General features: G+C 42.0%; 1 protein-coding gene across 3 annotated transcripts; it reads left to right on the top strand.

Moving 5' to 3' along the window:
• Positions 1-155: 155 nt before the first annotated feature.
• IQCB1 (IQ motif containing B1) lies at positions 156-22,509 on the top strand. Of its 3 annotated transcripts, none has more exons than XM_068138984.1 (14): positions 156-184; positions 650-928; positions 1,735-1,897; positions 3,563-3,692; positions 6,314-6,407; positions 7,525-7,624; positions 7,993-8,165; positions 11,057-11,160; positions 13,397-13,506; positions 17,484-17,626; positions 18,043-18,191; positions 18,642-18,770; positions 19,145-19,301; positions 20,391-22,509. In XM_068138984.1, exons 2-14 carry the CDS (start codon positions 811-813, stop codon positions 20,618-20,620), a joined length of 1,800 nt encoding a protein of 599 aa, XP_067995085.1. In that variant the 5' UTR covers positions 156-184; positions 650-810; the 3' UTR covers positions 20,621-22,509. The 3 variants fall into 3 exon arrangements, with proteins under 3 accessions (XP_067995085.1, XP_067995084.1, XP_067995083.1); XM_068138983.1 differs by lacking the exon at positions 156-184 and adding an exon at positions 208-292; XM_068138982.1 differs by lacking the exon at positions 156-184 and having other exon boundaries at positions 341-928.
• Positions 22,510-24,427: the final 1,918 nt, after the last annotated feature.

Here is a 24,427-nt window from a genome sequence, read left to right as displayed (position 1 = left end):
CTGAGAGTCATGCATCACGGCCAGCGTGGCCTTGGATTGGCCGATGTGGCGGTCCCTCTGCAGGTTTCCACGAGTGGATCTGTCGGAGGCGCCGGCTCGCACGCGGATATGCAAATAACACCCTCCTCCTGCAAGAGAGCGCTCTGGTTGGTGGAGGGACAGCCGCGACCACACAGCTGGGAGGGTAGGGGGAGGTGGGGCAGAGGCCGGGTTCGAGACGCTGGGTTAAGTCTGTCAATTCTCCCCGCCTCGAAGTGGGGGAGACCCCGCGCGGCGGTGACAGAGGTCGTGGGTGGGTGAGGACGAGGGGGGGCTTCCCTCAGAGTGGGCTCGTTCCGAGGGGCTTCTGCTAAGGGGCCTCCGCGGCATCAGGACCGGCCTTAGGGGAGGCCGTGAGGGCACGGAAGTGTCGGTAGAGAGCGCCTCTTACTCGCCGCTCTGCAGTGCCTTGGTGCTTTGCCTCTGTACCTCCGCCCCGCCTGCCTGCGGCTGAGCCGATGTTGGCGGCCCTCGGGGTGGCCTCTCACACTGTCCGTGTTGTGGGGCCTCTCTCGGGCTGCAGGCAGAGCCGATCCTGCTGCCCGCGGCCTCGAGAGGCGGCGTGAGGGAGCGTGAGTTGGGCCTCCTCCATGTTTATTTCCTTCCTCAGGAGAGATTTGCGGAGAGTGCGGAGCAGAGCGTCACCTTGCCGCTGATAGTGCAGGATCTGGAGGTTTGATGGAACTAGTAACTTAAAGACCTCGTGTCTACGCCGAAACAATTACAAAGGAAAGAGGCTTGAACCGATGGTGTTGCGGGCCTCTGTTTGCTATGGCCAGCACAGCCAGTGCAGGTCTGACAGCTGCAGACCCCCGGGTATTGGCCTTAGCTGCTGAGGTCACTGAGAGCAGAGAGCAAGACATCCCCTTACTACTGCTGAAGTTAAAGGGTAATTAATATCATTTTAAAAATAAAAATATGTGATAGTGAAGCTTGGGCAATCCTCTGTTCTGCCTCCATAAATACAGCAGGTTTTTCAGAGTGTTTCTGGCAGGGATGGAAACTCCATAAAGTTCACGATACGGCTTTTCCTGAGAGTGGTATTGAGTGGCACTCAGCAACAATAAGGAGAAGGAACTGGGGAGCAAGTGGGAAAGAATTCTCCCTCTCATCTGTCACGACGTTATGTTTCTTGATATGGGCAGGGATCTTACACTTGGTCAAATAGATTTCTCCCAGTGCTTTTGGGTAGAGAGCCGAAGTGGTCATCAGTATTCATTTTTTAAGTCTTAACTTAGAAACCTAATGGTGAGCTCCCATGTGACTAGCCCTGTCTTTGCCACATAGCCACTGCTCATAGACACGGTAGAAACAAGTTAGGTCCTGTTCTAAATTGGGATGTAATTACAAGGAAGCTATATGTTTCACAGTGGTTGTGGTTTTATCTGGCCTAGGAAATTCATACAAATGGGCTATATCCCAGGTAGTGCATGTTTTACTTCTAAATGTATACTGAAAAAATGGAAAGCTAAGTTTAGCTATCTTTCCCAGTTGTCATATAATCTAACAAATGGATTGTAGCAGTAGGAGTGGAAAACGCTGACAAAATTGTTTCAGCTGTTGTTAGCACTTCTAGAATTGTGTTAATCCTGGCACTGTACATGTGTTCCTCTCGTGTTTTGGGGAGGAAAAAACAATAAATCTTGCACATCAGAATTTTATGCTGCTCTTTGTCTCTCTCCTTTCTTCCCACAGGAATTGTAAATGATTCTTCCTTGGGATGTGAAGAATCAAAAAAAATAAAACAAGATATATATGGTTATAACTTGGCTCAATACTGCATGCTGCTCCTTAGACAAGATCACTCTCAACTGCATGCAGGCTGGGCTACTGCTGCCCAGCTAGCAGAGATACTGAGGTAAGACCAAAAGTGCTAGGAAGTTTGCCCTTTTTTTTTTTTTCCTCCCCACCCCTGGCCTTTCATCTTGCTTTTTTCTTTTCAAGCTGTAATACATTTGCCCCCATCGAGAGCAAGGCTTGTTGTTCAGGAAAGGCCAGGGTTAAAGTGCAGGGAGCAGTCGAGAGCAGAGGGGTCAGGCATAGCCTAATCGGTCCTGTTTAATTCATTCGCATTGTGTTTCATTGAGCTGGGTAAACTGTTTGGTGGGAACAGTTTTTTGTGTTGGCTTTACCTTTTTTTGTTTTTATCATGAACAGTCCTCATCAATTACCCAGTAATTGCTAATTTGGAATTGCAGTTATTTTTAAGAGTTAGTTTACTTAGATTTCATCTTACAGAAATCTTTAGCCTCATTGACTCGCAGCTTGGCTTTATTTAAATAATCTATTTAATACACCTTTTAAAAGTATCTATTTACATTTTAAACACAGTGGAGGACACAATTAATACAGACTTGATAGCTTGATGCAGTGATATTGTGAAAATGGTATTATTAAGTTTAATTCATAGCTAATAAATACAGCAACTTTAAACTCAAATCCCTCGTGATCCAATCTCAATTTTTAATGTCAGGAAGAATAATATGTTTTACATTTTTCCCCAAGTTGTACTTGATTCTGGCTTAACTAGGTTGCAAAATTCTAAGGCATGAAGCAATTAGGCAGCCATCTCTTATTTATGCCATATCTGTGGCATGAATTCTTAATGCTACAGATTTCACTAAGAGATGCAAGATTTATCACCAGCGTTGTGCGATGCTTAAATCATCCCCTATAAGCAGAGAAAACTGAAATGTATTTTAGCTATAAAAATGTCCTTTTGCACCTAGATGTATCTTAGCTTCCTGTCTAGAATTTGCTTTTCAAGGGCTTTGGTAAGCAATGTTTTACATGTGTGCCTTCGCAAAAAGCTCACAAAGTTTAGGTAAGATGGCAGAATGCAAAGTTAGGAAGACTCTTTTGTTGCACTTACAGAAGTGAAAAACTTCCCAGTTGTAAAACATGCAGTTTCTTGTAAAAAAAAGTCTTCCAGAAATTACTGACTTTGTTGAGTTGAGTAAAATAAGAAAGCCAAGATCTGAAAAACTGATTTCTAGGCCACGTGTATTCCTCAGTTAGAGCAAAGTTTTAAACAGACTTGCTGAAGATTTTGTGGTAAGTAATATTTTTTTAATACATATTTTCACTGCTTGATCTGCACTCCTTTCCTCATCATGCTTCCTGTAGCAGACTTTTGTCTCCCTTTCTGTTTTGCCTTTTCTTTTTCTGGTTGTTTTTTTTCTTTATGACCATCGGAGCCCTTCCTTTGTGTGTGAAACAAGCCTAGACAGGTCCGCTAAAGGAGAAAGTGCCACAGATAGGTTTTAAGCTGAGACATGCTACTATGAGTAGTAGTAGTAATATATTTGCTGTCTGAAGCCTTCTGATCATTCCTCTTCCTTTTGAGGCAGCTACCTTGGAGCCAGTCACAGCAGTTAACTCTTGTTCAGCGTTGAATTGTCCCATGCCAGTGAAGCATTTCTCCAATGACGTGACTTCATTCAAAGCTGTTCAAACAGGTCCTTGACTATTCAGGTTGATTTTTTTTTTTTTCCTTTCTTCCTTTTTTTTTTTTCCATTTCAGTCATTGTTGTGTAGGACTGGAGGTGAAAGAAGATCCCGAGGAGTTTCACAAGAAATTTCTTCCTTCAGCTATAGACAACCTGCTGGTTTTGGGAAGACGTTTGCAAGCTCGGTTTATCCGAGCGATCAAGGTATTTAAAGTTCATAGTGAAGAGAGCACAGAATCTCTATAAACTTTCCAAGGTCACATATTATATAAGTGGGATATTGATATAGGGACACTGTATTATGAACATTTATTTTCAGAAATTGCAGTTGTTTTTCTTAGCCTTTCAGAGCCTTGGAGCTCTGAAACTGAAATTTGTTGTTGTGGAGCATTCAGTCCATTACAGTTTGTCACCATAGGTTTGTTTGGAGAGTTTGGCTACTGCTTTTCACAGATACTGGAGGTAGAGAGAAAGAATGCAAATTAGAAGTAGGAAAGAATTACAGCAGTATGACTGAAAAAAGTGCTTTACAAAAGGCAGCTTCCCAGTCACGGTAGTGTCTCTTTAACTTTGCATATAATTATTTCAGTCTTTGTAATGACTCTGTTCCCACTACTTTGTTCAGTGTTACACAAACGTGTTTAGGAATTCTTAGGATTTTTAATCACATTTGTTGAAGTTTGTTTCCCATACAGTTTCTGCCACAAAATTAGCAAAAGATTCCCCAAATGCTTGCTGCTTCTGAACCCCGAAGGCAGACTTTGTCAGTTTGTAGATTTGAACACTTGCTCCCATTTCTCTCCCTCTTTGCAGAGAAGGAAGGTTTTGCCTGTCTTGGTTCCAGAGTTGGATGAAAAAATGCAACAACAAACAAACCCCACAAATAATTTAAGTAGAGTCAATCGCATTGACTCTTACAGTTTCTTTTAAAATTCCCACTTCCACATAGTATCTCGTTTCTTGGCTCGCTGGCTTTCTGCACATAATCAGATTTTTCCTGTGGAGAATTGATGGACACCACAAACACAACCAGTTCCCAGAAATATCAGTAGAGTAACACATTTTCTGTTACTTCAGTACTTCAGATGCGTGTTTAGTGCTTACGAAGGAAGCTTCCTGAATGACTTCCCAGGAGACTCGAGTCCTACCCACAATATGTAATTTCCTCCACACTTTCTTATTATGCCTCAGCCTACATGCTATTTGAGTCATGCTTGTGGGCAAAGATTTCTTTTGAATGCAGATGCAGTCTACATTATAATTAGTACTTTGGCTTTTAAACCTTGTGGTCTCAGAGGTGACTGGGCACCCAGACTCGGTGCTTGCTCAGTGGAACTTCGGAAATCCCACTCTGCCAGCGGAGATTAGTAGTTTATTCTGTCCTCATTTGCTTTTTGCACAAGTCTTTGAAGTCAGGGGAAGCACTGAAATTACTTTTAGAAACTGACAGACTGCCAAAACACAGATAATATTACAGCTTAATTTACTACTGTGATTTTGTACCTCTCATTGTCAGTAAGAGCCTAACATAAAGTTAAACCATGACTTACAACTGGCACTTACTGCACGAATCTAGGAACAGGCTTTCACAGAATCACAGAATTGCCTAGATTGGAAAAGACCTTTAAGATCACTGAGTCAAATCATTAACCTAATCCTGACAAATCCTTGACAAAAACAGTATTCCTAAGCACCACGCCTATGTGACTTCTAAATACCTCCAGGGATGGGGTCTCCACCACATCCCTGGGCAAGCCGTTCCAATACTTGATAACCCTTTCAGTGAAGAAATCCTCCTTAATATCCAACCTAAACTTCCTTTGGGATGACTTGAGGCCATTTCCTCTTGTCCTATCCCTTGTTCCTTGTTTGAATACCCTGACCCCCACCTCTCTACAGCATCCTTTAGGGTAGTTGTGGACAGTGATAAGGTCTCTCCTGACCCTCTTTTTTTCTAGGCTAAACAACCCAGTACCTGCAGTTGCTGCTCTTAAGACTTGTGCTCTAGGCCCTTCACCCACTTTGTTGCCCTACTTTGGACACACTCTACTACCTCAATATTCTTCTTGTAGTGAGGTGCCCAAAACTGAGCACTTTCTGGAGTTTTATTTGTGGAGGCTCAGTGTGTGAGATAGCAGGTCAATTGCTGTTTCTCAGCAATGTGGTACTATTAAAAGCCCCTTTATATTTCCAGTGGCTTGTGGTTCAAACCTGCTATACACACTCAAGACCGTGCATGTACATTCACAGTTTAAAGCCTGGATTCTTCCTGGTCTTTTTTTCCAGTTGGTGTTATCACAGGATAGAGAATACAGCCTGTTTGGTAAACTTCAGCTTACTCCTAGTTTGGTGTTTGCTTCCAGACTTCCAACTAGGAGATGCTTCTGAAGCCTCACCATGGGAGTTTTCAGGAATCTTTAACCCTTTCCTTAGTTACTTTGTACTTTTTTTTTTCCTGTGTTTTAATCTTAAATAATGCATTTCCCACTTTGTGCAATATGGTGCATTCTTATATGTCTTCTTAGCTCTTCTATGCTATTAAATATTTTTTAAGGAGTAAACAAGACTCTCCCTGTTATGACTTCTACAGGAATGGATGCTTTTTAATACGTTTAGATTTTCTTGATTGATCTCTGGCCTTGAAGGACTTGCAAGTTGGTTGTTTTCTTTTGACTGGTTCCTACAATTTCAACAACCTCATCCAGGAATTTGACAACGTTTTGGTCTCCCAAGTCCCTGAAGCATACAGATGTTCCCACTACATCAAGCTGAAACCCTCACTGAGGATACTTACTGATGCTTTTACCTCCTTCTCTTTTGTTCAGGATAGAGAAAAACAGGAGTTTTTACGCTGGTTCCAAACAGTAACTGATGCCATCTGCTGGCTGTGTGGTGGGCACATTCAACTAGCGGAGTGTGGTAAGGGAAAAATAAACCCATAACATACCTGAAAACTTACTTATGGAAACTACAGCCATCAATAATTACTTTTAAACCACTCTCCACATAGTTTTCTAAGTTTCTAAATTAAATCAATCTCTTAAAGTAGTACGCTCAACAGAAACAGCAATATCTAAAATGGAAAAGATCCACTAAAGGAAAATACTAAAGAGCTCTCTGCTCTTTGAGACACAAATATTAAGTGTTTTTCTGTAATTTCCCTTTGTGATTCTATATCTTGGAAAAAAAAATCTGATTTTTTAAATATTTTTTTTCCTTTTTATTATTATTTCCTTTTTTATTTTAACCTATGTGTGATTAGCATGGAGAGATTTGACTGGAGTACGTTGGCAACCCTGAAAAGTGAATAGTCTTGAAAATAGATTTCTGAAGTTGCCAGGACGTTTTACAAACTTCTAACAAACTTCACTATGCACTTCTAATCAAAATTGGAACTAGATGATCCTTGTGGTCCCTTCCAACCCTGAATGAAACTATGAAAATAAGCTTTTAATTAAACCCAATGGTAATGATGCTCACTGTCAAAGAGCAGAATTTGGTTTTGTTTCTAATACTGAACAAAATCCCAAGGATTATAGTATGTGTAACTCAAGCCACACATGGCCAGAAGAATTAGTAAGTGTCTAGACAGTGACATGCTGGAATAAAAAAGATGGTGCTTTGATGACATCAGTGGTGTAGCAAAGTGTCAAGGTTGAAGTCCTTATCTTTTCCAGATATTATTGCTCCAGTGATAATTCCACTGTTGTAATAAAAAAGTAGCACTGGTGCAACATAAAAAGGCTTTAAAGCTTTTATTCCATTGCGACACCAGTGCCTGAGGGATATCCAAAAGTAGGAAAAACAGGGCTCAGTGTGTTTTTTGGATGTTGAAGTAGTTTACTTATTCCAGTAAGTTTCAGTGCAAAAACTCTAAAGGAGGGAGTTTGTTCCAGAAGGAGTGTCTGGTGTTACTTGACGTGACATTTGTTCCATAATGGAGTTTGTTTCTTTGATGGTATTTTCAAGTCTGGTTCTGATGGTGTAATTTCTTATTTGCTTGGTTTTGTTTCTTGGTGTGTTTTTTTTTTTCCAGTACTGCAAAATGATCACTTCCTGCAGCTCTTAGTAACAGATGATGTTGAAACAGCAGCTATAACGATGTCAGTTTTACACAATATTTTGAGGGTCAATAGGTTAGTTGTTTTCATTTCACTGGTTTTCCTGAATTTTATATTTAAAACTTGGTTCATTACTGCCTAGTAACGTATTTTCCTATTCATATGCAAGAACTGTTGTGGGGTTGGGTTGGTTGGTTGGTTTGGCTTGGTTTTTTTTCACTAGTCTTTGTTGTAGAAATAGAATCAGTTGATTGAAATAGTTGAGCTGCCTTGGATCAGATGGCTGGTCCAGCTTGCTGAATGCCTGACATGTCTAAAATTAACAACAACAATAGTAATAACACAAAACTGTCTACCAAACTGCTAGAAAGCTTAAAGTTTGTAATTAACACTTCAATTATGTCCTCCCCTCACTCTTTTTGTATTGTTTCTTCTTTTTCAAGTTCTGTCTTGCTTGAGGTTGATGAGGAGACCCTTCATTCTGTTTTGGATGAGCTTGTTTATAAGCTTTCATCTACTGCAAATCCCGTCATAGGAAACAGTGCTACAAAACTGCTGCTGGTGGTGGCAAAATGTGGCAAGCAGCTTGTGAGTTTAATCGCAGCTCGCTATAAAGGTTTGTAAACATGCACGGAACCACTCGCTTGGCCGCCTCTTACATTCACTGTATAAATACAAAGATAGAGGTTTCGCATCTCATCCCAGCCAATACAGATGGAAACTGCAGTGCTGGGTTGTTTTGTTTTGCTTTTCAATCTTCTGTTCATTTTCACTGTAGTTTAAGGTGCTGTGCCTCTGTTACCTAGATTTTTTTTCTTCTGTGTGTTGAGGACTCTGCATGTGGCAGCTTGTCTCTTAGCACTGTTTGTTGCTTCCAACCTCCTGGGCTTTATTTCTTTCTATGTGATGTTTTGCATCTTTTTTTCCTGTACAGGCTGGATATTGAGTAGCAGGGTGCCTGCACTGCCATGATAAAAGGCACGTGTCAGACATCTGCCAGTGTGCTAAGGCTCACTAGCCCAGAAACATGAAAGTTTTGCTTAAAGCCAACTTCTGACCTTGGCTGTTACTGGTCTGCATAACTGATAAATGGTGTCCTGAGGAGCTGACTGTCGTTTGATATACAAGTGATTGCAATAAGCTCTTTCCAAGAATTCATGTAATGAGTTTATCATTTTTGTTTGATGCCTTTAGATGAGGAGGCTGAGCATGCATATAATTTGCTTTATATTATTCATTGTTTAATGAGATGTTCCATTTAATGTTTCTGTCTCTAGCCTAGCAGAGAGCTTCAGGAAACCCCATTGTCCTCTGTCATGCTCATGGAGGCTAAGAAAGAGGCTTTGATGTTTGTCATCTTTTATATTGTGGATGTTATTTATGGTCAAAACTACTTGCAAACAACCTCAGTCCTTTGGGGACAAGGACAGTAAGAAGTGGCTATTCTAGACAAAAAGATCCAACTCCCATTATTCACACTTGCACTGACTATTTTTAAGCAGTACCAGCCAGATAAATTTCTGGACCAGGTGGGCAGCTTTGCCACCCTTTTGCCCTTCGAGGGAGGAATGCTTCCGTTCGGTGTGGAATTAAATACAACATGCCTAAGGCTGGTGTCACATTGTGAATTCTTGTAAAGCTTCTGTCACAATCTAACCATCCCAGCTGTAGAATGTGGGCTTGTCTGAAGAGGTGCAAATCTCCATCAAAGGAGATGCTTAATTTTACTGTAGAATCAGAATATGCCACAGGCATTCAGAGACTTTACATCTCTCTTCTGTACAAGTTTGCTGTTTTCCACTAAGAAAAAAATAGCATTTTTTAATTCCTTTTTTTCCAGAATCCTGTAGATAGTTTAGGGAACAGCAGCAACAAAGAAAGCAGTCCAGCAATTCTGCCATCTGGTTATCTCATTGAAGTAACTTGGCTTCATGGAGGCTCAGAGCCATTGCCAATGTGATGTGTAAGCTTTATGTCAGGACAGGCAGTCTGCTGGAGGTGAGGATACCACCTGAACCTCACACCTCCAAGACTAGAACACTCTTCACATCAAGATTCCAGGATGGCCTGGTCTTTTTGTCTGCGTGGCTCAACACATCTGAGAGGCACACTTGTGGTGTACCCTGCCAGTAGCTGGAAGGTACATATAGCCATGTAGTCTGTATAGAAACTGGCAGATGGTTGTGTCAGACCCACAGGACTTCTGTGAGGGAACTGCCTTGTGTGGTCAGGCTGCTTGCTCTTGCAGAGCTTAGGCAGTCTTACAGTACTCACTGACTCTAGGTGGAGTCTCATCTGACTCTCTCCTGAAGTGTTTAAGCATTGCAGTTTTTCCAAGATAGTGCAAGTGTGGTAGAGGGGAGGTGCCATTTCTGTTTGCATGAAGGACTTGGTAGTCCACATCCATATTCTCTAAGTCTGTATGAGTGTTGGAGTTGCCCAGTGTATGAACTTGCTTATGGTTTGAAAATGGAAAAATTACTTGAATCTGCAGTTAGAATTATAGAACTGGTTTAATTGGAAAAGACCTTGAAGATTGAGTCCAGTCATTCTCTAACTCTTACCAAGTCTGGGGCTAAACAATGTCCCTTAGCACCACATTATGCGTCTTTTAGAGACCTCAGTGGATGGAGATGCAACCACCTCCCTGGGAAGTCTGTTCCAGCTATTTGATAACCCTTTCAGTGAAGAAGTTTCTTCTGACACCCAATCTAAACCTCTGATGGTGTAACAAGAGTCTATTTTCCCTTGTCCTATTGCTTGCTACATGGTAGAAGAGACCAACACCCACCTCCTTGCAACCTGCTTTCAGGTAGTTGTAGAGAATGATAAAGTGTCCTCTCAGCCTCCTTTACTCCAGGCTGGACAATCTCAGTTCCTTCAACTTCCCCTCATAAGACCTGCTCTCCAGAGGCTATCCAAACGTGCCTACTGCCTGCCCTCCTTTTCCCTTCTCTTGGAGCTGTCTGATCTGTTACTGTCTACTTGTCTACACAGGGATTGTGTATCATGTGGGGGAAGGACAAGTGTGCTTTTTAGCTACTATGACCCTGAAAACCTATCTTGTCCCGGGGATTGGATGCACATGCTCACAGTTAGACTGTTATACAGATAAGACATCAAAGAATTCCAGTTACAAATAAAATGTATTATGAAAAATTCAAAAGCAGTGCTAAATGTACCCCTCACTTCCATGGTGCTTTACATCCTTTTAGACCTCACTGAGAAGGCAGTGAAAGTGCATTCAGAATTTAACTGCTAGGTATACAGACACAATAGACAGCAACTTGGGCATACAAAATTGCCATCACTGAACAGTACTTCCCTGTGTTGGTTGAAATACCAGATAGGCATTGATAATACTCTGGATTGAAACTCAGAGGTCTGAAGGTGTTCATCTCTAATGTTCCTTTGCACATAGATTTGATTTTTTGACTTGAGAAGTCTTTGTCTGAATTCTTGAAAATTAACCTTAACAGTATGACATGATTTCTCTCTCTGTCTTAGGATTAAAAGGACTTTTAAATAAGCAGTGGACTGGAAAGGGATTTGACAGGGATCTCAATCACCTCTTGGACCTACTCTATTCAGAACAAAAAGGACAAATGCAGGTGAAGCTTAATGAGACTTTTGTTTGTGACATCCTAGTTCCACGTGACTTTTATATAAATGTTTAAAATGGATTGACTCTATCACTTTGGTGATACTTTTCAAAGCCTGTGCTAGTTTTTAAAACTATATAAATGGATTTAAAATTTTGCTATTTATTAATTTTTCCCTCCATCAAGAGACTGTCCAGTTATTAAGGTATGGGACTGTGACTCCAGAGCTTGACTTCCTGTTGCATAGATTTCTGTACAACCATTGGGAGGAATAATATATATTTTTTTTATTACTATAAACCAAAAATAACTGTATCTGTCTGTCTTGAATCAGTAGTGCAAATTTACATCTCTGAATTCTAGACAGCTTTCATTTAGAACTAAGTCTAAGAACTAGATGGATGAAGAACTGGCTTGATGGCCACACCTAAAGAGTGGCTGTCAATGGCTCCATGTCCCAGTGGAGGCCTGTGACAAGTGGAGTCCCTCAGGGATCAGTCCTGGGACCTGTCTTGTTCAACATCTTTGTGGGTGACATGGACAGTGGCATTGAGTGCACCCTCAGCAAGTTTGCTGATGACACCAAGCTGTGTGGTGCAGCAGACACGCTGGAGGGAAGGGAGGCCATCCAGAGGGACCTTGACAGGCTGGAGAGGTGGGCACAAGCCAACCTCATGAGGTTCAACAAGACCAAGTGCAGGGTCCTGCATCTGGGTCGAGGCAAACCCAGGCACAAATCCAGGCTGGGCAGTGACTGGCTGGAAAGTAGCCCTGAGGAGAGAGACTTGGGGGTGCTAGTGGACAAGAAGCTCAACATGAGCTCTCAGTGTGCACTTGCAGCCTGCAAAGCCAATCAGATCCTGGGCTGCATCAGGAGAAGTGTGGCCAGCAGGTCAAGGGAGGTGATTCTCCCGCTCAACTCAGCTCTGGTGAGACCCTACCTGGAGTACTGTGTCCAGTTCTGGAGCCCCTGTTACAAGAGGGATATGGATGTGCTGGAACGTGTCCAGAGAAGGGCCACAAGGATGATCAGAGGGCTGGAGCACCTCTCCTATGAGGACAGACTGAAGGAGTTGGGGCTGTTCAGTCTGGAGAAGAGAAGGCTCCGAGGTGACCTAATTGTGGCCTTCCAGTATCTGAAGGGGGCCTACAAGAAGGCTGGGGAAGGACTTCTCAGGATCTCAGGTAGTGATAGGACTAGGGGAAATGAAATGAAGCTGGAGGTGGGGAGATTCAGGCTAGATGTGAGGAGGAAGTTCTTCACCATGAGAGTGGTGAAACCCTGGAATGGATTGTCTAAGGGTGTGGTTGGGGCCCTGTCCCTGGGGGTGTTTAAGCCCAGGCTGGATGAGGCTCTGTCCAGCCTGATCTTGTGTAGGGTGTCCCTGCCCATGGCAGGGGGGTTGGAACTAGATGATCCTTGTGGTCCCTTCCAACCCTGACTGATACTATGATACTAAGTCATGTAGAGAAAATGTTCAGAAAGAGCACCTTCTGGGCTGCCTTCCCAATAAAAGAGACAATGTGTGTTTTATGAACTTCTTCACAGAATTTTACATGCAGGTTTCTCAGAGACAATATTTTAAAGGAAATCAGAGTTGTGTTTGTAGAGACCTGCTTTCATCTTAGGCAAAGCAGGGTGTTTTCTGCTTCTTTTGATGGGTTGTGTGGGTTTTGTTTGCTTGTTTTTTAAAATATTTTATTTAAGGATAGAATTTTTAATGTAAATTTTTTTTAGTGTGTGATTGTTGCATTTCAGTGACTCACACTGCAAATGTAACTTTTTTCCTGCTGCTAATTCTCCAAACTGCTCTTTCTCTCCTCTGGTGTAGGTATTTTAATTTAATTGCCATTTGAAATATGAAGTGCTTAGGGTCTTTTAAATACAAATTAATTAATACAGCTAATTTTTTTTTTCTCTGTAGATCGATTTGTTTACCACAGAGAGCATCAATCCAGCTGATCAGATTAGCTGCCTTTGGAGCAAGCACAGGGTTCATGATAATAACTATCTTATAGAACAGTCATAAATTGTCCAAGCTGTTACAAACAATGTTGAAGGTCTCTTCCAACCTGGTCTGGTCTATTCTATTCTATTCTGTTCTGTTCTGTTCTGTTCTATTCTGATTCATTTGAAAGCTGATGAGTTTCAGCCAGATACTAAGATTGTTCCAAATATGCAAGCAGTATTCAAGTGGTTTTATATGCAAAGAAAATATTCTACAAACTGCTTTCTTAATTTCAGAGGCAGCATGAAGCAGCTTCTATAATCCAGGCTGTGTGGAAGGGATTTCAGACACGGAAAAGGCTGAAAAAGCTACCCCAAGCAGTGACCACTTTACAGAGAAAATTCAGGTAAACAGCATGGCTTTGTAGTAAACAGCAGAGAGAGGAATCTAGTAAGGTTTGGCTTGTTTTTTCTTAGATCACAGAGTGACAGGAGGAATTTAGGTTGTTTGAGGTAGGGTCAGCATAGGAGACTGTGATGACAACCTTCAGAGAGTCAAGGAAAATGACACCTCTTGCTTTCCCCTTGTACACAGAGCCAGTCATCTCATCACAGGAGGCAATCAGGCTGGTGAAACATAAATTGCTGTCTGTTCCCATTTATCTTCCTGTTCTCCCTGGAAATAGCTTCCCTGAGGATTTGTTCCCAAGTTCAAGGGCGTTAAGTTTGGGCTTACCAAGAATTCCTTCATCTTGAAGATGCCTTTTTCTAGACAGCTGTTATTTCTGAAACATAAAGGTAACGTAGTACCAACACGAGCTGTTTCACTGCAGACTCTTTTAGCAGAAACATCCAAACAATGTGCTTTTCCAGCAGTACCAAACTGCCACTTCTAGTGCCAAAAGCTCCAACTGTCCCTTTCCCAGCTGCCAGATTTCTCTATGAAAAAATTTACTTTTATGATGCTTCTGTTTTCTGTGTAAAAATTTGACATATGGACAACTAAAAGCATGGCACACCGTAGCATGGGATTGCACTAAGTGGCCCTAGAAGATGATATGCCAGCAGTAGAACAGTTAACTGGTTCACAGTTAACTTGACACTAAACTCCAATGTGGAGCTGTCCTGGAGTTTCTAATCCGCCATCCAGAATGCTGCAGAAACCAGAGCCCATAGGGCTTGCTCAGTACAGTGCTTGCAAGACTTTGTTCTTCATTAATATTTGAAATCTTTGACTCTCAGAAGTGGAGTAACTTCAGTGACCTGGAAACAGCACCACAGAAGAATGAAGCTATGCAAATAATGCTTGTCTTACTGCAAGCAGGATTTCAGCAGTAATGTTAGCACATTAGGCTAACTCTTTTGAGAAATTTAGTGTGAATTTAACACAAGTTTAAACTCCACAGTAGATTTTTTTTCAGCCTTTTTTAGCTTGTGTTGAGCATTACTGTGTCAAAGCAGAATATTAGGAATTAATTCATCAAATCTAATTGTGTTATGATCAAGGTGTTAGAAAGCAGACTGCTGTGTAAATCCTGAAAGTGTGCTGGGACAATCAGTGTATCTATTAATGGCCAGCAGCCACTCCAGCTTTTTTGATGAAACACCAAGATTACATTCTTACCACTTCTTCTTCCACAAAGCATTTAGAGCCAGGCACATTGCTGGTCTGCAAGCTAAAAGTATGACCCAAAAAAACTTAGATGGTGGGCTAGGACACAATACAGTAAAGCAGATGGGAAAAGGTGGTGAGGGTATCAGCAATCAGCAACCTACTTAGCTTTCTTGTGTCTTATTTTTAAGTATTGTAAGCATTAGTGTGTGCCTCATAAGTAGTTCTTGAGTCACTGAAACAGACTTTTGAATGTGTTTGTTTAATATTCAGAGCAATGGAAATGTATGAATGTGCTTACAGGTGTGTGTTCACAGCTCAGTCAGTCCCAGTGGACTGAGTAAATACAGTAACTGTAGAGTTCCTCTATTGTGTCTTTTCTGTCTAGGTCAAAGCTGCAGTTAGTGTTATGCTAAAAATAGTGTTTAGAATACTGTAAGCATTACTTTAGAAAAGCTTTCAAGGGGACTTTTTAATTTTTAACGGTGAGGGTTTGGCTATATTCACAGATTTATTTTAGAACAAGAAATACTACTAAGGCTGAAACTCCAGACTTGGCTTACCTGGAGCTGCAGAGGACAATCTTAAATTCTGCAAGTTTTAAGTTTGTCAAACTCTGTGGTTTCAGAAATGTCTCCTCAGTGAATATTAAAGCCTGTCATCTCTCCTTGAAGTTAGTTCACTAACTTAATGTATAACTGTTAAAAAGGCAATAGTTTGTATTAATCATGCATCAACAATCAAACCATTTTATATATATAAGAGATAATCAGAGGGAGGCTGTTCCATGCCAGGAACTGCTGAAGGAAGCTTGGATCTTACTTCCTGTGTGTTTTGCCTCTCTTCAGAGGCATTTCCCTGTCACCGTGTGTTCTTGTGCAAACAAATACGTCTTATCATTAGGACAAACAGACAATGAAGAAGAACAAGTGCTTGGCAGACTACATGGGAAAGAATCAGTATCAAGGAAATATTTAAGTACCTGACAGACACTACTGGTAGTTTCACAGTTGTACATCTGAGAAGTTCATGAAACATTCTTGTAGTTTTCCACATAAGTGAAGCTGATAAAAATTTCTAGGGAAGAGTATTAACAGCTTTATCAAGAAAATGTCATCAAAAGTCCTGTTTGATCCTGTGACATCATTCCACTTAGAGGTATAATATGTGCCTGCCTTGATTTAAAATGCAAAGATTTACAGCTCTAATTCACAGAAGTGTGTAGGCTGAAACGCTCTAGTTTCCTTGAGGCTGTTCCTAATGTAATCACATATATCATGATCTGCCTCTGTAGGTAGATGGGCAGTCTTCAAGTTTTCATTAAGTCATAAAAAGATTAGGGTCTCTCAGATCATGGTGGAAGCTGGTTTTATCAGTTCAGGCCAGACCCTTAAATGCAGAGTATGTCTCTTACAAAATAGTTTCCATTCCACCTTTCCCCAGCTAGTTACAGAGACTGAGGAGAACGTATGGCTGGTGCAAAAATTGTGACACAATTTAACTAGTCATGGGAAACCCAGAAATAACACTGTTGTGAGTCTGAATGTGTGTGATGTGCAGCAATGCCAAAATTGCTGCACAGTAGTTTTAGTAGTTTTAGATTTTTGCTCTGTATTTCTGGCACCCCTGAGGCCTGGTCTCTGTTCTCTTCCCTAGTTCTTAATGTGCTCCTTTCACTGTCTCTGGAGAAATGCTAGAGGAGAGCAGAACTCAGGGCTGTGGGCCCAGTGGGACTACTCAGGTCCAGAGTGGGCACATGACGCTGCAACAGGAGAAGAGAAGGGGTCAGAGCATTACCTCATTGTGGGGTGAACTTGTCTCAAGTGTTAAACTGCTTGTGAGGTCAGGTCCATTGGGATGAGGAGGGGTAGTGAAGGGAGGGAGACCTCTAGCTCACACTTCCTCAAGTATCACTGAGACTATGTCCAAATTGTCTTGGAAGTGATTAATATCTATACATCAGTATATTTAGTAGCAATATATTGGTGTCTATATTAATATGTTAGTGCATATATAATTTATATACAGGCTATTACTAGCTTAAACACTCTGGAGCCAGTTACAGAGTTTTCACTTGTCTCAATTGTGAAACATCTGCTGGGGCTTTTCCTGTGGCAGGCACAGCAGGGCAACATCCTAATATCAAATCAAAACAACTAATACAGATCAGGAGGAGTTTGCAAAAAAAAAAACAACACCCAAACAAACGTTTCTTAGCACTCTCTTAACAAAGGGGATGGAGAAAATGTGTAAAACTAAATTTCATGGAGAAAAAAAGAATCCTTCCAGATTTAAGAGGTGAGCCCTAAGAGGGAACATTCTGATCTGCCCTTGCAGTGGATGCAAAAATAATAGCGTGTACTATGGAAAGCAGGTGCCATGCACACTGATGGATGCAATAGAGATGGTGCAGATGGCTAATGTTGCCTAACCTCTTCCCCCAATGATGGAATCAAAATTGTTGTAGCTCATGCTAGCTGAGAATGTCCCCCATGGAGCATCATTCCCATCATTCCCTTAGGACGTTGCCTTAAGTAAAAATGTATCCTTTGATTGGGTACCAGATGGAGTGACTGACTCAGAATTTTTTGTGGCTGTGGAGAGTGTAATAATTTATCAGCTTGTGGGTGGTCCTGCAGCCAAGGCTGGGATGGCAGATTATTTTGTGGATTTCCTCCCTTGGTGCTGGACTACTTAATACACATGAAGAAAACACGTGTTTTTAAGAAATACACAACTTAAGGTAATTGTTAATGCATTTGTCTGTTGCAGAGCCAAACGGGAACAGGAGCTGCAGCATTTAAAAAAGCAGAAGGAAGATGAGGCTCTGAAACTGCAAATGCAACTTCAGAGACAGAGGGCCAGGAGACTCTTCCATGAACGACAGCTGGCCTTACTGGAAATAATCCATGCCAGTATGGTTAATATTAAACTATATCAGAAGATTAAACTGTCTGTGGCTCCTTAAGAACAGTTTCCTTAAACATATTAATCTTGTATGTCTGTTTGCACTGTAGTCTTACTGTCTCTTCTCCTAACCCAATTATCTGACAGAACATGCTAATTTAACAGGGGCTCAGTAACTACTGATCAAGATCTGCTGCCTTTAAAATGGTACAGGAGAAAGGCTCAGTTTTCTTGTGTAACTAAGCTCCATTGCAGCTGCAAGGCTCTGTGACACGGCCCACAGCTAGCAGACCTTGAATGAAGAAGGGGTTTATAACTGATAGCACCCATGCTTTTGTGGGTATTATTTAGTCTGAGGACTGAAAATGTAAATTAAGAGATATCAACCCACAGTCCTATAACTGGATTTGTGTAACATTTGTAGGTCAGGTAAATAAGTACATGGAGGAAATGGAGGGGAAATCAGCATTAACTATCCAGAGATACTGGCGAGGCTATAGAGCAAGAAGAAATTTTCATCAGGAGAGACAGTCTCTTAAGGAGTATAAAGCAGCTGTAATCATTCAGAGAGCAGTAAGTATATAAACTTTGTTCTACCATTGGCTGGGACTGAGTGTCATGCTTTAAAAAGCTCTGCTTATTCTCTCACTCTTGATGGAGCCATAATTTATTAAAATAATTGTTCAGAGGATGACAGTCTAAAGCCACAAGTTGCTTAGAAGTGTTAAACTTCACATAGGTTACAGTCTGATACAGTCTCCTAACTAAAATACAAGAGCTGGCACTTTGAAACCTAAGGTTGGAATTTTACCTCACTACAGATGAGTCAGTAATTTATTATGAGTGTTCTTACTATTTAGCATTCATGCTGCCAGTTGTATCTTGTCTTTGTAGCATCATATCAAATTTATGCTTTAACAGATGCAGTATGAAACAGTTTTCTTTCATTGACTGATTACAAACAAAGCAAGAAGACAAACTTCCTGTCTTTGATTGTCACATTCTTGTGTATTCTTTACAAAGGCTTGTAAATTCTTGGAAAAACGAAGAAGGAGGAGAACTCTGTCTCCTTGGAAAGATCCCAAGGGACTGACTGATGAGCAGAGACTAGCTTTGCAGCAGAAGGTGGATGACTACATCAAATTGCATCCGGTCTGTTTCTTAGTCATTTCATAATTCACATTAATGATGCAACATAAAATACTGTAGGGATGAAATATATTCAGCTTCATAAATTCTGATCAAGATAATTCATTTGAGGTATGCCTATATTAACCCTACTTGCTTGAGAGCAAGGTACTAGGATATTGGAAATTTTAACCATTAATCTAATAAAAAGGATCAAAGCAAACTGTAATTGGGAAATGTATATACTTGATGATGGATAGCTTTGGAGAGAGCTGCAGAGGAAGCAGAATTATTAACAATTAAGAACAGCATTTGCATTCCTCATTTAGACATTATTCTGCTCCCAAAAGATTGAAAATAGCAGCTCCTAATGGTAACAAATTGTTATTTTCCTCCAGGCTTCCCAAATGTCAGAAGAATTGAGTAAGGAATTACATATGCAGGCCCAGGAAAAGCTGGCGTGGTTCCTGTTGAGGAGCAGACTGGATCGGAGAGCAGTGCAGCGGAGAGAGTCGTTACTGGCTCAGGTCAACACTAATGTGGAGCTACTACTGAGTATGTGACTGCTCTGGTCATAGTTTTGATTACTGCTTGGATTAAATTAATTGAGAGAGAAAATTGGAGGGAACAGTGGTAAAGCCTCCTTTCAAAACTGAAGTATCTTTGCTATGTGCCTTGAGATTCAGGCTTTATTAGACATTGTCCAGGTGTTGCTGTAGGTTAAGGGTACATACCTGCCTTCCAAGGAGCATCTTATTCTTCTGCTAAAGGTCTCTCTCTGACAAGTCCATAAGGAAAACAGTATGCCTGTAAAAGGCATTACAAATTCTAAGAAGTGGGTCTCACACAGGCTCTTCCTCTACATTTGATATGCTTTGTTCTGTTTTCTTGTATAGTAATGTGCTGGTTGAAGCGTCCTCACCTCTTCCAGACAGAGAGGAAAAATCTTTGAGCTATGAATTCTAAGTCACATTTTCATTTTTTCTAGCCTGGCTTTATTTGAAAGAACATTCACTGTGTTGCTATCTTAATTGCAGGTAAGTAGCCAGGAGTGAAAGAATGAGAATAGCAAACTGCAGCCACCAGAGAGCACCCAAGCCGGACAAAATTCAGCAAGTGACGGAATTCCATTATTTAGTCTGTCACGTGCCGTGGCACTGCAGCTCATCATGCCCTGAACAGGCAAATCAGCAGCACAGTCTTACGCTGTGCTGAGTTCCCCAGGCAGGGAATACGCAGTGCTGCTGCACCAGAGTGGTGGAAATCCTAGGCTGATGTCACCCTGCTCAAGGAAGCACTGATGTAGTAGTAGCAACCAGGAGCTCCTCTTTATATGAGATCATGGTTTCACAAGAAACAATTTTGGTGGATGCCACCACTGCTCCTGAAGGAAATAGTTCTGCTTTCCCTGCTTCTTGTCCCTCCCCCATTTTGTAGTTGTTTTTTTTCAGGTAAATTTTAATTTGGATTGCTTCTCCAGTCACATTAGTCATGCAACCATAACATGCCAGCATGGGGAAGGGAGTAACCTAGAGCACCTAGAAGTGGGAAGTGGGAGGGTAGTGCTCATTCTCTTTCATTTGTTTGAAATAATTGTAAAACCACAAGGAAAAATACAGAAGGCTCTTCTATGTGTTCTTACAGATGCTCCAGGCTTAGCAGAGACCACAGAAAAAGATCTTGATGTCTTTATGAGTCAGTCAATCCCTGCAGCTACCAAGGCAAGGCAATCGCATAACACTGTGCTGAAGTACACTCGCTGGCCATGGTGGAAGAAGCTTGGAGATGAGTTTATGGAGGATGGTGTCATTCCTGATGATGCTCTAAATGCAGAACTAGGAACTCTGTTTATTAGTGGAAAGAAATCCACTTAGTAATTCTTCTTAGGCAGAAGAATTTCTTACTCAACCAGACTCATACCTTGTACTATGCATTCATTTGCCTGTGTTTTAAGGAAGGAAAACACTTGAACAAAGCATTGAAAGCACTGAAAAAGAGCAAAGCCTTGTTTTAGTGCAGTTTACTTATTAAGAATCTCTTCTTGTACATCAACAATTAGATCCTATGGATTGTGCTGCTCCCAATAGGATTTAAGTACTGTAGTTGTAAATGAGGATATTTTGTAATTTGTGTCACTTTAAGTTTATAACCTTTGACTTTTCAGTTCTTACTCATACTGGGATGTGTAAAGAGTCACACCACAGTAGAAGTCTGGGCTTTTATAGTAAAACATTTGATCAGGTGATGTGCTTTGAGGTAAAAATGGGTTCAGATAAAAACAAGACATCTGTAAGAGGTCAAGCAAGCACTGGGCAGGCTGGTTGTTTGCAGCAGGGTAGAACAGCTGATGCCAGTTAGCACAGGCAAAGCTCACCCATGAACCTCCCCCATCCTCTTGAAAGCAACAAGGGAAAGAGCAAGGAAAGGTAAAAAAATGCCAGTTCTCTCCACAGCCAATGCAGTGCATTGTAACGTGGGCACAGTCCAAACTGTTCCATGGGATTGTAGCCACTGTGTCAGCTCTTTCCTCTGAACCATGCAGATACTGTTTAATCCAGAAACGTCTCCACAGCACAAGGCTGCTGCAGGCCCTGCAACCTGGTACACAATAAAAACCTACATTCCATGACCAAAGACTGCTGCTCATCCAAGTTCCCAGAAAGCAAGGAGAACTGAAGTCTGCAGCTTGTACTGTAGGTACCTGAGCTATTGTTTAGGGGAAAGGCCCAGAGAGTCTTAAGAATAATATCTTGCCTCGCTGCAGAGATGGGAAAAGTGCAGTGATTTCTGCCAGTTGTACGGGGGCAGCAACACTGGTTCAGCATGTTTGTTTTCCATTCTCTATTTTAGGTTTTAAGTTTTAGTTTTAGAGGAGATGAATGGAAAAACAAGTAAATAGAAATAGTGGGCAGAAGCCCAAGCCCTTTCAGATGCAGCTGATACACTGAAATTAATAACTGGACAGCTGCCAAGAGGATGAACTGTGCTCTGTGTGGATTTTTCTAACAGCTGTGATGTGGAAGACTTTGAATTGGCTTTCAGATCCTTTCTTGGAGAGTTAACTGATGGAACAGTCCATTAAGTATTTACCAGGGTGCTTGCATGTGTCTGTTGAGTTACATATTGCTCTGCATCACCCTGGTATTAGTTTTAGGCCATGTCCATAACAAGACTACCAAAGTGGAGGGGCTGGGTTAAAGTCACCAAGCACCCCAGGGGATGGAGACTACCTCCCAGTAGCTGCTGAGCTGTGTTGCTGGGAAAGGCCTGGTGTCTCTGGGTGAAGCACAGCAAGCCAGCTTTTCCCTCACAGACAGAGGCCTCCTGTGCATGTCACAGTCTCCTCTGCCATGCAGTCACTGACCCAAACTATTTTAGACAGCAGCCTCGGCTGTTCTGTTTATTCCTAATCACCCTCATTATATGAGCTCTTTAGCACAGGGGGATGTTCACAAAGGTGCTCTGCTTAACACATTTTATGTAAGGAGCTGAGCCACATGGCCAGTGTTAAATTGCAAGTGAATTACTGAGCCATCTTTCCAGAAGCCATTTATTGTAGTGGCCTTTGCCACTCACTGCCATTGCAGTGGATAATAAACTCCCCTTTGGAATATGCAGTTTGATGGATAATGGGGGTTTTAAGTGAACAGAGGGAGGTGTGGTCTTGCTAGATGAATCCAAGTTGCTGTGTCATGTATCACTAGCCCAGCAGCACAAATTTTCCCACCCCACCACGGCCCTGATAAATAAAAATGCCTTTTCTGAGTTATTCCTTGTCACCAGATCTCAGTCATCTCTGCTTTACACACCAGGGAGGCAAGAGAGAACCATGAAGGAGAGTACTTATGGCCAGATACAGCCCTACAACCTGCCACTTGTGTCTTATTGGCAGAGCAGGACAGAAAAGAGCCACAGCAGCATGCTGAGACACAGCTGGGAGACGCTCTCAGATGCCAGTTGCCATGGCCAGCTTGGAGCCTGGGCCCAGAAAAAGAGATCCCCAGCTCCTCTGATGCCCTCTTCACTCAGAGGTGGGAGGGATTTGGCATTGTTTGGCTCATCCTCTTTTCAGATCCTCCTGCACCACACACAGGACATGCTGCTGGAGATCTATTTCACTGCAGCTCCATCTGGGATAAAGTACTCCTACCTGAATCATTGAAACAGACATGGAGAGCTAAACAGAAGCCACCTCCAGCCTGCTACCAGGTGAACAGTCCTGTCCAGGTTATATGATTACCCAAAAAATGACTGTAGGAGAAGCTGTGAGCCAATATGGGTCCTATCCTGCTCCTGATTGCCTGCTTGCCACACACCACATCACAGGCATGGCCAGAAAGCTGGGAGCTGTTACTCGGGCATAGGCTGCAATGGCAGAGGTGCTCAGGTCATTAAATATTGACACCACCTAAGCTGGCCTGTGGGGGTGATTTAGCTGAATTGCAGGTTTCTGTTGCTCCATTGCCATGATAAATTGGACCAATTTGTCATGTGGTTTTATTTCTTCCTTCAAGTAATGCTGTACAGGAGCATTATTGCTACAGCAAACAATGCAGAAAACAAAATCCCCTGATGCTTGTGGATAAACAAGAAGGGACAGCAACTGGTTTCCTGCAGTAGGTGCTACCAGAGTCAGAGACCAGGAAGAAGGCAGCAAAAGGAACAGCAAAAAAATGTAACTCATCCCTTTCAGGAGACAAAGTAGTGTCCTCTGCTGGCTCCTGCCATTGAGGAAAATTCCTGGTTTTTTTCCCCACAGCATTACCTGTAACTGGACTCTGCAAACAACAGCATGCTCATCTCCAGCAGAGGTACAAGCATGTCCTTGAGACTACACTTTTAAGTCCAAGGGCGTCTCCTGGCCCTTCAGACTGGCTGTAATAGGAGCTCTGAGCTGAGGACAGGAGATAATCCAGATGCTATTTCACCTCCCACCTCCCAAGTCTTCTATTGCTGATTTCTGTGGGAGCAGAATCTGGTACAAACATCTGCTCTCCACTGCAGAGTATCACATACATCAAGTACAAGGAGAAATGAAAGCTTTCTCCAAGTAGCGTACTCGGGGCTATTTATAAATTAGCATGCACCGGAAAAGGAGGCAGCTCTTCGCAGGGGGACTGCAAAGGTGATCTTCAAGTTCTCCTTATCGTCCTCCTTCATAGCCCAGTAACAGCAGGTCAACCTTCAGGCATTCTTGTGTACAGTGAACAACTGTAATAATGAGACTGTTTGCTAAATGAATGATATCTGGGCCCAGATTTGCCAAGGGGAACTAAAGGACAGGTGGCTTCCATCCCCTCTCCTCTGCCCTCCTTGAAGGCAGGGCTCATTTCACTCTGTCTGCCTTCTTAGGACAAAAGGGCAAATTCCAGCAGGTGAGGACCATGGTTGGAACACTGTGGCTTTGGCCATTTGTCTCAGCTGTGCTGGAAAAGTCCTGTGTGACCTTGAGCAGTCTGTTTCCGCCTCTGTCATTTTCACTCTCAGCTGAGGCTTACTAACAAGGTTCTGTATGTTGCATTTGTAATTTGTTTTAAGAGCCTTCAGTGGAAGATGCTGTGTGAGCCTAGGTGCCACTGAAATCCCTCCCTGCTGAGGTAAAATGGAAGTTTTGACACACCTTGGGAAGCAAAAAATACCATCTGTATAATCAGATGCTGGACACACAAAAAGAGTCTAGG

This window comes from Melanerpes formicivorus, unplaced genomic scaffold, assembly GCF_026170545.1.
Source record: "Melanerpes formicivorus ecotype bairdi unplaced genomic scaffold, bMelFor1.0.p_v2 SCAF_5, whole genome shotgun sequence".
Lineage (NCBI taxonomy): Eukaryota > Metazoa > Chordata > Aves > Piciformes > Picidae > Melanerpes > Melanerpes formicivorus.
The sequence above is the reverse complement of the archived record's forward strand: the minus strand, read 5'-3'. Positions and strand labels throughout refer to the sequence as shown.